General features: G+C 39.6%; 2 protein-coding genes across 2 annotated transcripts; both read left to right on the top strand.

Annotated features, from left to right (window-relative positions):
* Nucleotides 1-65: 65 nt before the first annotated feature.
* LOC105027620 (proteasome activator complex subunit 3-like) lies at nt 66-7,729 on the top strand. The gene is made up of 11 exons (XM_010899788.4): nt 66-225; nt 4,166-4,198; nt 5,000-5,062; nt 5,192-5,296; nt 5,697-5,751; nt 6,002-6,117; nt 6,238-6,306; nt 6,459-6,526; nt 6,678-6,732; nt 6,815-6,901; nt 7,018-7,729. Exons 1-11 carry the CDS (start codon nt 187-189, stop codon nt 7,096-7,098), a joined length of 771 nt encoding a protein of 256 aa, XP_010898090.1. The 5' UTR covers nt 66-186; the 3' UTR covers nt 7,099-7,729.
* A 3,460-nt stretch (nt 7,730-11,189) lies between these two features.
* Nucleotides 11,190-17,073, top strand: aoc2 (amine oxidase copper containing 2). The gene is made up of 4 exons (XM_010899789.4): nt 11,190-12,810; nt 14,098-14,383; nt 15,245-15,377; nt 16,366-17,073. Exons 1-4 carry the CDS (start codon nt 11,253-11,255, stop codon nt 16,648-16,650), a joined length of 2,262 nt encoding a protein of 753 aa, XP_010898091.1. The 5' UTR covers nt 11,190-11,252; the 3' UTR covers nt 16,651-17,073.

Here is a 17,073-nt window from a genome sequence, read left to right as displayed (position 1 = left end):
TAAATAATATTGTATTAAAAATAAATTAAACATTCAGTTTTTGGTCCACGTGGTGTTTTTGTGTCGCATGTTTACTGCGTCATTGCTGGATTTTTGAAGCGGTGGGCAAAAGCAACATAACCATCTACATCCTTTGTTGCTGTTTATATTAGTGAGCTGCATAGTGAATTACATTTTTCTTAAATTATGTCATCGTTTAAGGTAGATAGAGACCTCAAAACAAAGGTAAGATTTTAACAAATTATATTTGGAAGCAGGAGTGATAATTGACAGCATGCACGGCCTAAACTAGCAACGTAACTTAGCTAGGTCGCTGATGAACTAGTTTTCTCATTGCTACAGTACTATAACGTTATCATTAATTATAACCACATCCCCTGTACGTTTTCTATTAATGTCTGATTTGTTCAAACAAGGGGATTTAGTCTGATGAAATAGGACAAGCGCTGCTTATTTGTTTGTCAGACTTGAATCCACGAGGATTGTCTTCTAGATAGAAACAAAAGCCTAATATTAACACCGAATATATCCTCTACAGCCTTTACTAGCATGCTGTAAGGATAGAAACGAATACCTATGTAATCAATAGCACATGAGTTCATCTTTTCTTTAAAATACATCTGGTAACTAGGTACAGTACAGATTGAAATACAACAGGATAACAAAAAATTATGGTGTTGTTGGGGCAGCTGCTTGCTTTGAGTCAGATGGCACGTGGTGTAGTTGAATAGATTTTTTGGGCACGTTGAAAAACGTTTTCTAACTCCAATCTTCAAACTGCAGTGAAGTTGGTTTTAGATTGGACATTCAACAGACATTCGGCTCTTCAAATCACAATAGCTGTTTAAGTATTCAACCAATCCAGTATTGATCTCATTGTGATTACCAATGTGTATACGATGTTGCTCAGTCCTTACTTGCCCATATTTTAACTTAACTTAAAATTTATGAGACACAGAGAACTAACCACTTTCCACGTTTCCATTGGTGCATTTTTTTTTTCTGTTTCCACTGACACGGCCCAGCGCCAGTCGGCCACTAGGCCATGGTCAAGTGGCCCTACTCTCACCGAAACCGAGATCTCAGGGCTGGTGCGGGTTGTGGGCTCGTTCAGATTGTATACAAATGCACCCATCATCTTCTAATGCCGCGTTCCATTTACCTCGGAAGTCGGAACTGGGAATGACGTCACACCCGAGGTTAACCCAAGTTGATCATGTTCCAGAAGTCCAAGTCGGAAAACAAGATGGACGCCCCCATTAAACCCTTTGTTGTTATTGACCTTTCGGAATATATACAATATTGACCACTTTTCAATCAGCCATTCCATAACCGGTTACCTAACCTGTAACCTGGACAGGCGAGTGCACTTCAGAATATTGTAATGTAACTATAAACGTCATTTTCCTATATAATTTATAACGCTAGTCTGCTAAATGGCATAGGGTGGTGCCATCTTCGATACCGAACTCTGGGCTAGTGGGGTTGCTCCGACTTTCCGAGTTGGAATTCCGACTTGAGGGGGAGTTCCAGTTGAAACATCCGATGGATGGGGCCATGTATCACGAGATCTTGGCCAACAACTTCCTTCCCTCAGTAAGAGCATTGAAGATGGGTCGTGGCTGGGTCTTCCAGCATGAAAACGACCCGAAACACACAGCCAGGGCAACTAAGGAGTGGCTCCGTAAGAAGCATCTCAAGGTCCTGGAGTGGCTTAGCCAGTCTCCAGACCTGAACCCAATAGAAAATCTTTGGAGGGAGCTGAAAGTCTGTATTGCCCAGCGACAACCCTGAGACTTGAAGGATCTGGAGAAGGTCTGTATGGAGGAGTGGGCCAAAATCCCTGCTGCAGTGTGTGCAAACTTGGTCAAGAGCTACAGGAAACGTATGATCTCTGTAATTGCAAAAAAAGGTTTCTGTACCAAATATTAAGTTCTGCTTTTCTGATGTATCAAATACTTATGTCCCGTAATAAAATGCTAATGAAGTACTTAAAAATCATACAATGTGATTTTCTGGATTTTTGTTTTAGATTCCGTCACTCACAGTTGAAGAGTACCTATGACTTCTACATACTTTATAAGTGGGAAAACCTGCAAAATAGCAGGTTATCAACTACTTGTTCTCCCCACTGTATTTCACAGTGGTAAACACCATTGACCAACATTAGCTAGCGTGTAAGCAGAATTAGCGTACTAACAATCCAAATTGCTCGAATTTAGACAGTTTAGACAATAACTTAATGAATGAATGGGATATACAGTAATATTATGTCTGTGATATGACATTTACTTTACAAAATAGTTGGCGAATATGTACGGATTATCCATATTTCTATATGTTGTAAAGAGGTTATTGTCACTTCCTGCCACCAGTTCGGCTACGCCCACAAAATACGTCATTGCTGTTTACTAACACAAAAAGGGTTTATAGCGCCTACATTAAATATACAATGACAATTAAGTGTATATATTCTTGATCGGGAGAGGGTGGAGAATAATGCGCACTGTTTATTTTTTCAAAATATTATGTAATTTAGTAATTACAAAACCTCCTTCAATGGATATGCCATGACTGTACAAATGTTATATTCTTGATCGGGATAAGGTGGGGGAAAATGAAAGCCATTTAATAAAAAAAAATAATAAAAATGTTACTTTTGATTTCAATATCTCCTACAACAGGTATACAATGATTACAAAAAGTATGTATTCTTGTTCAGGGGAGGGTGGGGAACAATGAACACATTTTCAAATTTTCTTTTAAATGTGATGTTTGCTGACAATGTGATTACAGATTGGGTTAGTGATGTTTCTTACAGTTTTTTTTGTTTAGTGTACATAAATGACAATCTCTCAGCAGTAGTTAGATTGTGTTACTGTCAGCCTTATGGTCTTTATGTTATTCATTTTGCAGATTGCATGTACTGATTGCCAACGATGGTACCATGCTACGTGCATCAACATGACAATCCAAAAATTCAACAGAGCTAAGAAGTAATTTTGCAAGTGTTGTCTCTGCTGTTTTTTTAATACTTTTTGTCATACATTCAATGTTAATTTTGCAATAAGTCTGAACTGCAGTTTGCAACTCTACCAGCCCCTGTTTTTCATTTCACATATAGAAATTCAATTTTGTCAAAATGTAAACTTAAATGTTTCTAATAAAATGTCCATTGTAGGAGCTATTGTAATGACAAAGTTACTTCAAATTATGAAATGTCAAATATTGATAAAATTAAGTGTGTACATTTTCCCCCACCCTCTCCTGATCAAAAATATATAATTTTCATAGTCATTCTACACTGTTTTTGTAAGAGGTATTAAAACTTGAATTTAGAAGATGGCTGCATTTGTATACATTTTGAACGTGCCCACAAGCAGCATCGGCCTTGAGATGGCTTCCATTTCAGTTTCAGCTCCGATACACAGCGGTTAGTTCTCCGTGGCTCGTTCATTTTATGCTCTGTTAAAATCTGGCTAAATGAGGACTGTGCAACATCGTATACACTTTTGTAATCACAATGAGACCAATACTGGATTAATTGAATACTTCGTTGAAGAGCTATTGAGATTTGAAGAGCCGAATGTTCAATCTAAAACTAACTTCACCAACAGTAATCTTCAACTCATGTACCTGAAATTGCAGAACTAAGCATTGTTGACCCGAATTATCTCCACAAAACTCGCCGTCACGCATAAAAATGTGTAAGAGGTTATTTAACTAACGAGTAGTTTCTGTCTCTTATTTTGATAGCAACAAACAAATCCAACTTTGGAAGATAACCTACTAATCTGTAACCTTTAAACAATTGTAATGGTGATTCTAATAATTTATTCATAACAGCTTATAATTATCGGGCTAGCCCCAGACAAGCACACCAGATTCAACTTGTCATCTGGTATGTTCATCTTGGACTACAACTAAAATATTGTATATGCTGTTGTGGGTACTCAAAGACAGGAGTTGTAAAACACCAATGTATAATTTCTTTAGATATAATTATTATTTTTTGTACCAGCTAAGATAGATAGATAGATTGTTATTTATAGCAACAACCTGGGAGCAATAAGGATAACTGTCTCATGCAGGAACAGCACAATAAACAGGATTTTTTTTCACCTATGCCACAAACCAATCTGTTTCCACCCTTATTTCCTTATAGGTTGATACGTTTAGAGAGCAGATCACAGGTGAGGTAAGTATCAACATTTTAAATTTGTTTTAGACAATTGCAGTGGTTCTTTGATTTGACAAATTCAATCAACATTCCACACAAGGGATTTTCTAGATGGTACAGACAGGTGACAAATTAAAGGAAAAGCCAACATACAGTGTCTTAGTTAGGTGTCAGAACAGGTTCAGTGTGCCTTGTTCGATTCTGCTTGTGGGATGGAACACCATTCTTCCAAAAGATATTCCTTCATTTGGTGTTGTGATTATGGTTTTGGAGAGCCCTGTCTAACATGTTGGTTCCTCCAAAAAGAGTTTAGCTGGATTGAGATTGGTTGACTGCTTATGTGTGGGCGCATTGTCAACCTGGCCGAGACCCAATAATGAACCCTGTTTCAAAGTCACTTAGATCTTTTCTTCTTGCCATCTTGATCCAGAATCGAGGTCAACTGAGCATGCTCAGTATTTTTATATATTCCTCAGAGTGTAACATTGTGTCAATTGCTTTGTTGTATCGTGCACTACACCTGCATGGAAGCGTGTGCATTCATGTTCCACCATTCAGGATTTTCCTTTTAAGTTGTCATCCGTCTGTATCTGCCTAGTTTACATGCTAGTCTGAACTAAGATACACTGACATTTAAGACTTACTGGTTGTTAACTGCACATGTGTAACTACCTACAAACAATTAATTTGATGAACATGTGTAACTACAACCAGTAAGCCAGAAATGTTAGTTTCCTAGTTGCGACTAGCATGTGAATGCAGCGCTCAAGAAGGTGATCCCGAATGATTTAAAAAAAAAAAATTACAAATGTTTTTTAGGCTGAAAACCTGGTTGCTGACTTTTTCCCCAAAAAGTTGCTGGAACTAGACAGTTTTCTGAAGGCAAGTCATGGTTTTAATTACTGAGATTTTGTGGTTTTAGTATTTCCTTGTCAAAATAGGCTATCTTTCTGAGTCCCTGTGTAATCTGTCATCACATTTTTCACGATCGCTTTTTCATCCTTTTTCAAGGAGAGCATTCTGAATGTCGCAGACCTGAAAGAGATCCATTCAGAGATAAACATCAAAGTACCAGACCCGATCATCCTTAACAATATTCATGATGGACCGGATGTGGTAAGTGATGGGATATCATTAGCTTCAACTCCATATTCATTCTCTACAAGAGGGACAATTTTGTTACATTATTGGACAACAAGCTTGCGGCTCAGCTAGCTAGTGTTTGCTAATATTGGCGCAGCTAAACTGCTTAGTTAGTCTGATCACATGGATATGTTCCATTTCTGAAAAGAAACAACCCTGAACAGAATGAAGGACTCCCAGCCTGCAGCCTTCCACTCCTTTTAATGCTGAAGGAATGTTAATGAGACTACAGAATGCCTCAGTGACTCTCAACAGGTTACCATGATCAAAGGACTTGACCACTATTGTTAGAATGAGAAAAATGCAAAATCCCTTTAAACAAGGGCGACATGGATCTTAATAATGACTGTTAACCTGAGGTTAATGTCTATAGCAAAATGCCAGAAAACGGAAAATGGAAGATGGACTATGTGATGAGAACTGTCAAGGTAAACCCTAATGCCTTTTGTCCTGCCATTTTAGTAGAATAAAAAGTTACCATTGCTATACTGTTATGTGCTTGGAATTCACCTCACCCTTATTATCAGAACTAGAACACATGCCAGAACAAATTATCTTCATAATTAAATTTGACCAAAAAAATCAATATAAGGTAGAACAGCAAAATAGAGTGCAGTTGATTGAGTTGCTTGGTTCCTTGTAAGCTAGAAGTTTCATCTTCGATTCCCACCTCTCTAGATGATCCCAAGGTGTTCGTCATGTCGGGGGGGATGATGAAGAGCAATGGCCAGCTGGTGGACTTGATCGAACGAGTCAAGCCAGAGATAAGGACCCTAATAGAGAAATGCAACACAGTATGTAAACACGCGGCCAGTCTTTGTCTTAATTGTAGGATTGTTTTCCTTCTTGTATTCCCCCTTGCTGAGGGGATATCTAATGTTATGAAATAACAGTTTTGTCTCTCTCTCACTCAGGTCAAAATGTGGGTCCAGCTCTTAATCCCCAGAATTGAGGATGGTAATAACTTTGGTGTGTCCATTCAGGTATTGTACTTAATACGTTCGATATGAATGCAGAAAGTTGCACGGACACATTTCTTGAATGGATTTCTCACTTTCCCCAAACATGAACGTCCACTAGAGGGAAGCACTCACACTTCATTCTTGCAGCATTAAACCAATGTTTTTGCCTGTAGGAGGAAACCGTTGCGGAGCTCAGGACTGTGGAAGGAGAGGCCGCCTCATACCTGGACCAAATATCCAGGTGTGTTACACACTATACCTAATCCCTGTACTGCTATCCCTATAATCCCTAATGGATTATATTTAAATGGATATCTCAGAACCACTGCTCTTCAAATATGCTGTGTATCTGTGTTCCTTTCACTGTCTAAAACAACGTCGTTTTTTTTTAGGTATTACATCACTCGAGCAAAGCTAGTCTCAAAAATTACAAAGTACCCTCATGTGGTAAGTGTTTCCTGTGCCCATTCAGTCCATGTCCAGTCGGCTGCGCGTAGTCTGTCCGGTTGACTGTCTTGTCTTTCTGCAGGAGGACTACCAGCGCACAGTGACCGAAATAGATGAGAAGGAATACATCAGCCTCAAGATCATTGTGTCCGAGTTGAGGAATCAATACGTGAGCATACATTTCTGGCTCTGCTTAGCCAAGTTGTAATCAAGTTAGGTTGTTAGCCTGTCAACGTTCTGCTGCAAATATGTCTACTATAATAAACTAACTCTGCCTGCTTTCAGGTGACATTACATGACATGATCCTGAAGAACATAGAGAAGATCAAGAGGCCACGGAGCAGCAACAACGAAGCCCTGTATTGAACACCACCTGCTCTCAAACTCCTTGTAACAACCATTGGCTGGAACACGGGTATTTGTTTTGGACTATTGTCATCCATTGTGTCGAGGTAGACTTTGAAATGACCTGCTCAAGACGTGTTTCCAGTTTGTACCTTGAGGCTGGATGTTTCTCAGTGTTGACCAATCAAGCTGGCTTGAACTAAACTTAAACACTGCTGGCCCCCACCTAGGTTGATTCAAGGTGAGATGGATCGGTTAGGGTCCTTGGTCCGCGGCTTTGGGCTGGTATTGTGTGAAAAAGCTTCATGGACGTTTCACTAGTATGCTTTGTCTATTTTGTCTTTAGTTTGTTTTTAAGGAAATATTTTTAGGACTCGAAAGCCCTTGGTGGCGTGCGTGCTCACAGTCTGCATTTTAGCTATAGTGTAGCTTGCAGTCTCATCACAGGACATTAAAAAAAGATTAACTGGAACTATTTACAAGTACATTGTGAAAGACAATGGTCTATTTCCAGCACAGTCTGTAATTGCCATCAACTCTTACTCTGATCTTAGAGTTTACATCTCTTAAGTCCGGTGTAATGTTTTCATATCCCAGGTGGTACGTGATGAGATGTGTAATTACTGCTTATTAATTGTAATTTTGATTTAAAAATAATTATTTTTACTTAATAAAAATATTATTTTGAGAAAACACCTTTTCTCACTTGTTTATTTACTGAAATTGTGAAAGGGTATTGCTCCAGTGAATAACACACTAAATCATTAATACTGCTGGTTCAAGACTTTCTGAAAAGGCTTAATGTGATCATCATGGGCAATATAAATGCTTTAGTCTTGGCAGGAGTTAAATTGGGGTTTAGGAAGTGGGGTAGCCCTATTGTGTGGTAGCGGGGCAATATGTTTGATTTGAATAAGATCTTTCATGGTTTGAAATCCTACTGTATTAGAAAGTCAGGTGCACCATAAGCCTTGAAAGACCTCTGAGACCTGTGGCTGTCCACTTCTGTCAACATTTAAAAGAAAAGTTATCCCTACAGTGATCCAATACAGTGACTCAAAAGTAACTAACCCCCTTTAGACTTTTTAACATTTTGTGTTCTAACATGAAATCAAAATGTATTTAATTAAAGAGTTTTTGAGACTGATCAACACCAAAAAAAACATACTCGATGCCATTATCAGAAATGGAATTTGCTAATTGTTCTAAATAACGGACATATAACAAAATAGTGAATTGCATTCACCCCCTTCTGTAAGTAATCGCCCCCTTTGCCATGACAACTGAAAGAGCTGTGATGCAACCAATTGTCTGCTGTCTTAAGTCACGTTGAATGGAGATGGCAACTCTACAGCGGGTGAGTCTTCCACTCCTGAGATTAGAGACACTTTGCATACTCCAACAGCAGCCTGGGTGCTTCAGAAAAGTGGCCTTCGTGGAGATTGGCAAAAGAAAACCACTATCATGTCTTGGCTAGTGTTTGATATGTAGAAGACTATGAGACCAAATGGAAGAAGATTCTGTGGTCTGATACAGCTTTTCAGCCTCAATCCTAAGTGCTAGGTTTTGTGAAAGCCTACCAGCACACATCATCCAGAGAGCACCATCATGTGGAAGATTTTGTTTAACACTCATGGTTGTGTACTATTTTTACATATCAAATGTAATCTCAGACTTCCGCTTCATATTTTACTAGTGCAACTGATTAATTATGTGTCTTAGAATATATTAATGTAGCTATGAACAAACCAACTACACAACTGGTCTGTTTCAGTTAACCACATTTTGTGAGAGGATGCATGATTATTTACCAGACGAAGATGATAAAAGTCTGGGAAAACAGAAGGGCAAACTAGTAAGTTGTTTGTTCACTACTATAAGAGGCTGCTGCTTACAATACAGATATAGCTGAAATTATTGGTACCCTTGCATTTTAATAAAATAATGCACAATTTGCCTGTGAAAAGTGTTAATTAAAATATATTTTGTCATCCATACATGCATATCTATGGTTTGCAGTGAGAGGAAAAAAAGCTAAAAAAAATACCTACATTCTTATGTATTCTATAAACATCTTAAATGTCCTGGACAAAATGATTGATTCCCTATAGAAGTTATATGAAGTAATTATTTTGTAGCAGGCTGTTCTCTTTTAATTAGTAACACAGGAGTCTTCCGTCTAAAATCACTCATTCAGACAGTTTAAATGGAGAAAAGTACTCACTCTGCTGTTTTGTGTCACTGTTTCACACTAAATATGGAAAAGAGAAGCAAAACCATAGAGTTGTCTGAGGTGTTAGAACGTAATAGCCAAGCATGGTCAACATAAAGGCTACAAGACCATCTCTAAAGAGCTTGATGTTCCTTGACAATATTGTTTGGAAGTTAAAGAGGAAAAGTGACCCAAGAATGAAGAGAAGGATTGTTTGAACAGTGGAGAAAGAAGCAAGGAAAACGTCCAAACCGCTCCAAGCCAATGTTCAAGCTCCAGGTGCAATACTTAGAAGTTGCACCATCTGTTGTTGTCTGAATGAAAATTGACTCGGGTAGAAGACCCAACAAGACCCCATTTCTAAGAAACACAAAAAGGCTCAGCTGGAGTTTGCCGAAATGCATGTGGACAAGCTGCAGTAATTCTGGGAGAATTCCTTTGGAAACAAAAGTCGAGCTTAATGGAAACATACAGCCCAGTGTCAGAATACTGATAGTCAGTTGCAGTTCATGGGTTCTCCAGCAGAACAGTTGTGCTATTCAAAGTAATATGTAACATCACAAAGCAATGTTTCTTTGTGAGTAACAACAGTTGCATTTACCTGCAAGCTTGTACTAAAATATCTTAAGTAGATTATATTAGTTTGCTGAATTACTGTACAATAAGTATGAACAATATTTATTTGTGTATATCGTAATGATACAATCACCTACGCACAGAGAAGTTGCAGTTGACAGAATTCTGACCATTTTCAACACAAGCTAATGTTAATAAATGCCTTTAAAACTCTTCTAAACTGACACTATGGCCATCCTATTCCCTCAGCTGGAGTCTGTCTTTCTGTTTGTTTCTCTCTCCCTTGTCTATCTCTCTATCCCAAACTCCTCTCCCTCTCTCTGATTCCATTTCTCTCCCTCTCTCTCAAACGCCATCTGTCTGTCTCTGTGTCTGTGCATATGGCCTTAGACAGCGGACTGCTGGGTCAGAGAGATCCATAGCTGCAATGGCTTCTCTGTCAATGGCCTTAGACAGCAGACTTCAGGGTCAAAGGTCTATACGAACACAACCATTGTTAGTCTACACTACCAGACCATGTCTATGCGGAAATGCAAAGAAGGCAATGGGGAATGGATGGGGGCAATGGGGAATGGATGGAGGTAAATGGGGAATGAATGGAGGCCAATGGGGAATGAATGGAGGCCAGTGGGGAATGAATGGAGGCCAATGGGGAATGAATGGAGGCCAATGGGGAATGAATGGGGGCCAATGGGGAATGAATGGGGGCAATGGGGAATGGATGGAGGTAAATGGTGATTCCTACATGAGAGTATATGGGGAGTCAGGGGGAAAGAATGGGAGTTAATGGGGAATGAATGACAATGAATTAAGAATAAATGGTTGCCATGGTGGTCCCGGAAGAAAAGGACCCAGCCATTTCCCGATTGCAGATATATTTGTAATTAATTTAGAACAATTTGTACATATTTTTTCCACTTTGACATTATGGATTTATCAGTGGCCAAAATTCCAAATTAACACAAGTTATTGTATCCATTTCACAATGATATATGGAAGAAAAAAATGTCCTTGGGCGTGAAACTTTTTAGAGACACTGTTCACAGCAACTACGAGTGTCGTCAATACTACGAACTCTACAGTTATTGGTTTTATAGTAGTTTCATTTGTAACATCTTTACATAATTAACTGGTATTTATTGGCCTGGAGAGAGCCCGTCTGCGCGTAAAATCCACTTGAGGAATGTTGGCCTTTATCCAAAAATGATTGTAAATATCCGGCATTGCATAACTGTATTCCAATTGCGACTTTCGTGAAGGGGCTGCACCGGGGCGGAACGAAGGATGGACGGGTGTGGCTCGCCACAAATGAATTGGCGCGCCTTAACCTATACTGCTCCTCACAATAATATCCTCTTTATCCAGAACACCCCGCGTCGCCTAGACAATGACTTCATTAGTTAAATGGATATTGATACTGCTTGGCCTGTTCTCAGTAATTTTGAATATCGTCTTAGTGTGCATTAACTCCGGTAGAGTGCCCAAATGCTCATCTAAGCCGAAGTATGCGTTCAGGGGCAAACACAATGAACGCAGTGTATTGTTTGCAGACCTGTCCGCTGATGAATATCTCCAAGTTCGCGACTATATGATTAACCAGAAAAACTTGAATATTTCAACCAATGCAATAACGAAGCCTTCGGGGAATTTTCTCTTTTTAATTGACCTTTCCCTTCCAAAGAAAGCGGATGCTCTTGGCTACCTGGATGAAGATAAACCTAAGCCGGTGAGAGAGGCTACAGCAGTGGTTTTCTATGGCACGCGTGGGTACATCAAAGAATATGTGGTTGGACCTCTCCCCAACCCAGAATATCATCGCGATGTAACGCTTGAGAGGTATAAAGAAGAGCTGCCTATCAATGCGCGGACGGTCACTATTGGTGAATATGTACTTCTGTTTAAGTTTCTGAAGGAAGAGGTATTTACGAAACTTGAGAAAATTGTAAGAGAGAGTTTTAATGTCACCAAAGAGAACGTCCTGAACGCATTCGAAGGCATGCCCCGTGGTGTACAATCAGGAGATAGACATACATGGATTTCTTTCTTTCGTGATATGTCTGGGATGTACATCCACCCAGTTGGATTTGAAGTTTTAATAGACCACAAAAGCACTAACGCGTCTCTTTGGCATGTGACGAAATTACTTTATAACGGGCAGTACTTTAGCAGTGTGGATGATCTTATTAAAAAATATGAGGCTGGGAATGTGAAGAAAATTGTATATAAACCTATTCAGAACTATGCATCACTAAAACCTAGAAGTAAACCCACCGGTTTGAGTCCACAGCAGTTTTACGCGCAAGGTAAACGTTACAGTGTGAAGAATAATCATGTCATGTACCTTGACTGGAGTTTTGCATTTGGTCTAAGTTCTCTTACAGGTATGAGAGTTTTTGATGTTCGTTTCAAAGGGGAAAGAATACTTTATGAGCTTAGTGTTCAAGAGGCAATGTCCGTTTACGGTTCCATCACACCGGGCATGATGCTGACTAAGTTTTTGGACACTAGTATTGGAATAGGTCGCTTTGCGCACGAGCTAGTTCGAGGCGTGGACTGTCCGTACGCGGCGACCTACATAGACACATACCGATATATTGACATCAGTGCACCGCAAAGATTCAGGAATTCAATTTGCGTTTTTGAGCACAATACAGGCCGTCCTCTTAGGAGGCACTTCTCTGACTTTTTTCACAATAGTTATGGGGGCATGGTTAACAGTGCCTTAGTTTTTAGAACCATTACGGCCATAGGCAACTATGACTACTTGTGGGACTTCATTTTTTACCAAAGCGGCTCTGTTGAGGCCAAAGTGCATGCCACTGGATACATATCATCATCTTTCAAGGTTGAAGGCAATCTCAGATACGGACACCAGGTGGCAGAAAACACTATTGGCAACATCCACACCCATTTCATCAACTTCAAAGTTGACCTGGATGTGCGTGGTAAGTATGAGTGAAAAGTATTAGGCCTAATATGAACTATAGGGTGTGTCCGCTTATATGCTGTAACGTCTAAACCACTGTGGGAACCCTAACGTTAAGAATAATCCCAAAATGTATATCTTTGCAAATGAATAATAGTTAATAATAAGATAGTAGTAATATATATTTTTAAAACTAGCCTACCACTAAGAGTTACCAATCATCACAAGAAAACTAATTAAATAAAGCTGTAGCCTAAGTAGGGAGCCCCAGAGGTGACATGAGGAAGAAAAAACTATTGTGAGGGAACAGTACTATTTTGAGGCCTCAGACTGCAAGTCAGATATAAGGAATGCAGCTTACGCCAAACGGATGTCACACTCACTCTGGTCTTTTCAATTGTCATGGTAAGAAGAGATACAGTTCATGTCAAAATGGCATTGCTCTTGGGTGAGATTGAAGCATATACATGGCCCTCCACTAATATTGTCACCCTTGGTAAATACAGTCAAGTATTTGGACAATGAAAAAGTTATTTTAGCTGTCTACCACAGTATATTGGAGTTGAAATTAAACAATTAAAATGAGGCCCAAGTGCAGACTTTCAGTTTTTATTTGAGGCACTTAACATCCATATCATGTTTACCCTGCTAAGATTTTGCCAAATGCTTCAAACGTCATTGGACGGCTTGTCACAGTGCAGATGGACAATGACCCAAAGCATACGGTGAAAGCAGTATGCTTTGGCAAAAATGTGGATTGTTCTGGAATGGCCAAGTCAATGACCTGACCTGAATCTAGCTGAGATTGCATTTAACTAGCTGAAGGCTTAACGTAAGGCAAAGCCCCTGAAGAACAAGTAGGAACTGAAGCCTGCTGCAGTGAAGGCCTGGCAGAGCATCAACGGGAAGAAATCCAGCGTCTGGTGATTCCTGTGGGTTCCAGACTTCAGGCAGTCATTGACTGCAAAGGATTTGCAACCAAGTATTACGACTCACATTTTAAATGATGATTATTAGTTTGCCCAATTACTTTTGAGCTCCTAAAATTAAAAATATAAAAAGGGTTTTGATTTCTACACGGTTCACAAAACCCTTAGATTAATGATGTCTACACTTAAAGCACGTCTTGACTGCTTGCTTTCAAAACTATATTGGTGGCGGGCAGAGCCAAAATGAGGACAATTGTGTCACTGTCCAAATTGTGTCCCTGACACATCAATGCTAAACCTTTTTCTGTGTCATTTGTCATATACATTCTATGATTACATCACAAGCCAATTCTTTTAAAACCACCTCTGTACCGCAGGGATTAACAATGTATTCCAGACCAAGGATATGAAATATGTGAATGTATCTTTACCCTGGATGCCGGAACGCTATGCCATGATTCCTCAGCTGGTAGAAGCCCAGCTAAAGACAGAAAAGGAGGCTGCTCTCCGCTACAACACCAGGATCCCACGCTACCTTCACATTGCCAGCAACCAGACCAACCGTTGGGGCCACCAGCGTTCCTACCGCCTTCAAGTGGTTAGCTTCACCGGAGATCACCTTCCAGAAAGTGAACCCGAGGAGAGATCCATGTCCTGGGCTAGGTGAGACTCCTACAGAAGGCCCTATCTGGCCTTAAAGGGATACTACATTTCGCTAGACCTAATTGACCTCTTTAGTTTAGTGCTTTAGTTTTTTTGTTGTGAAAGTTAAATGTCCAGGCTTCTTTAGCTGGCTTAGTTGCTTGCATGAGCCATAATTGTGATAGCTGAATGACTCACTATAAACCCCACATTAACATGCTTCAAAAATAGGTTTACTAATGACTAACTGATATATATTTTTAAATAAATCTGATGAATAATATTTATAACCGTTATTTTACCTGGCAAATATTACTAAGAGCACATTCTTGTTTACAGCAATGACCCCGCATTTAGAGCAATTAGGGCTGACTCTCTTCCACTGGGACTGAATGACAGGGTTTATCACCTTGGGTAGAACCAGGGTTTATCGGCTTAAGGGTAGAACCAGGGTTTATCACCTTGGGTAGAACCAGGGTTTATCGCCTTGGGTAGAACCAGGGTTTATTGCCTTGGGTAGAACCAGGGTTTATCGCCTTGGGTAGAACCAGGGTTTATCACCTTGGGTAGAACCAGGGTTTATCGCCTTGGGTAGAACCAGGGTTTATCGCCTTGGGTAGAACCAGGGTTTATCGCCTTGGGTAGAACCAGGGTTTATCGCCTTGGGTAGAACCGGGGTTTATCGCCTTGGGTAGAACCAGGGTTTATCACCTTGGGTAGAACCAGGGTTTATCACCTTGGGTAGAACCAGTCATTTACTGGCCCAGTGCTCGTGATCACCAGGCTACCCTTTTTATCTATAGGTTACAGTTAAGGGCACATTAAAGCAGACTAGGCTTTTATCTCTGATGGTAAATGCATTTTGTTGTTTCAATTTGACAGGTATAAAGTGGCCATCACCAAGCACAAAGACTTAGAGCAGACCAGCAGTAGTCTGTACAGTCAGAACAACATGTGGAAACCAGCCGTGGACTTCAGCAAGTACATTGAGGATAATGAGAACATTGAGAACGAGGTGTGTTTTTGCATTTTGTCCCTTTGTACTTAATAAATACAAGCCAGTTTCCTAAAAAGTTGGCATGCTGCTTAAAATGCAAATAAAAACCGAATGCAATGATGTGCAAATCATTTATCCCTATATTTAATTGAAGAAAGTACAAAGAAAACATATCAAATGTTGAATCAGAGAAATGTTATCGTAATTGTAAAAATTCAAGCTCATTTTAAATTTGATGCCAGCAACACATTTCAAAACAACTTAGGACAGGGGCATGTTTACCACTGGGTTGAATCACCTGATCTTTTAACAATACTGTGTAAGCGTTTGGGAACTGAGGAGTCCCATTGATGTAGTTAGTTTAAAAGTGCAATGTTTTCCCATTCTTGCTTGATATAGAATTGTAGCTGCTCAATAGTTCGGGGTCTCTTTTGTCGTATTTTACATTTTATAATGCGCCAAATGTTTTCAAGGTCTGGATTGCAGCCAGGCCAGTTTAGCACCCATGCTGTTACATGCAGAATTTGGTTTGGAAATAAGCAAAGCCTTCCCTGAAAAATGAATGGCAGCATATGTTGCTCTAAAACCTGTATATATTGTTCAGCAATATGGTGCCTTCACAGATGTGCCCATGCCATGTGCACAAATGCAACCCCATACCATTATGGAAGCTAGCTTTTGAACTGTGTGCTGATAACAAGCTGTATTGTCCCTCTTCTCTTTAGTCTGGAGGACTAAATACCCCCAAAATAATTTCAAATTTTGGTTCATCAGACCACAGAACAGTTTTCCACTTTGCCTCAGTCCATCTTAAATGAGCCCAGGCCCAGAGAAGCAGTTATGGATCTTGTTTATATATGGTTTCCTCTTTGCATGGTAGAGTTTTAACTTGCATTTGTGGATGCAGCAATGTACTTTGTAGTTCACCCCTCAAGATTCACAAACTTTCAAGTTGTTGGTAAATTATGTTTTCATCGTCACCAATGTTTTTTTTTTCTTTTTCTAGGACCTGGTTGCGTGGATTACTACAGGCTTCCTTCACATTCCTCATGCTGAGGATATCCCCAACACTGTTACTGTGGGAAATGGAGGCGGAGTAATATTGAGACCACATAACTACTTTGACGAGGACCCATCCATTCAGTCTCCAGATGGGGTCTTTATCAGCCCTGGCTTAGAGGGAAGCTGTGACAACAACAAGATGGCCTGCTTGGCTGAAGACACATGCGGTCCAGCCATGGAACCTTTCACCTTTAATGGGTTTGAAGGGACCATGAAGTTCGAAGGTTGAAAAAGTCCAGAATCCCATTTACTGAGTGTCCTCTGCGCCAAACACGGAAAACCCAAAAATAATCCAAAGTGGTTTCTTTATTATTGTAAAAGTTATTTAGGGCAAATCTATCGGGCATATTTTCTTAAATTACATGGACCATTTATATATTAGATACTCAAGAGGTATCTATAGGTTTATCTGTGTGTGTTTATTTGCAAAGTTGTATCTTTATACAGTATGTAAAGAAAGAAGTTTACAGTGTTAACAAAGCTGTTGTTATTTTCCCCCCTCATTCATCACTGCAATGCAGCTTTCAATTCACTGCTGTATCACTTTCGGTGGAAGGTAGAATCGATTAATTGTTTTGCTTTGTTTATATATTTTTTACTATACACATAAGAATCTGTGTAGTTTTCACTCAAAATAAAAAACTAAACATTT

The sequence above is a fragment of the Esox lucius genome, chromosome 11 (genome assembly GCF_011004845.1).
Source record: "Esox lucius isolate fEsoLuc1 chromosome 11, fEsoLuc1.pri, whole genome shotgun sequence".
Taxonomy (NCBI): domain Eukaryota; kingdom Metazoa; phylum Chordata; class Actinopteri; order Esociformes; family Esocidae; genus Esox; species Esox lucius.
The sequence above is the reverse complement of the archived record's forward strand: the minus strand, read 5'-3'. Positions and strand labels throughout refer to the sequence as shown.

Coding starts and splice junctions, on each gene's coding strand:
- LOC105027620 (XM_010899788.4), top strand. CDS start 187: ATGTCATCGTTTAAGGTAGATAGAGACCTCAAAACAAAG. Junction 4,199..4,999: donor GAGAGCAGATCACAGGTGAG/GTAAGTATCAAC, acceptor AATGTTTTTTAG/GCTGAAAACCTGGTTGCTGA. Junction 6,527..6,677: donor TACCTGGACCAAATATCCAG/GTGTGTTACACA, acceptor GTTTTTTTTTAG/GTATTACATCACTCGAGCAA.
- aoc2 (XM_010899789.4), top strand. CDS start 11,253: ATGACTTCATTAGTTAAATGGATATTGATACTGCTTGGCCTGTTCTCA. Junction 12,811..14,097: donor AGTTGACCTGGATGTGCGTG/GTAAGTATGAGT, acceptor TCTGTACCGCAG/GGATTAACAATGTATTCCAG. Junction 15,378..16,365: donor ATGAGAACATTGAGAACGAG/GTGTGTTTTTGC, acceptor TTCTTTTTCTAG/GACCTGGTTGCGTGGATTAC.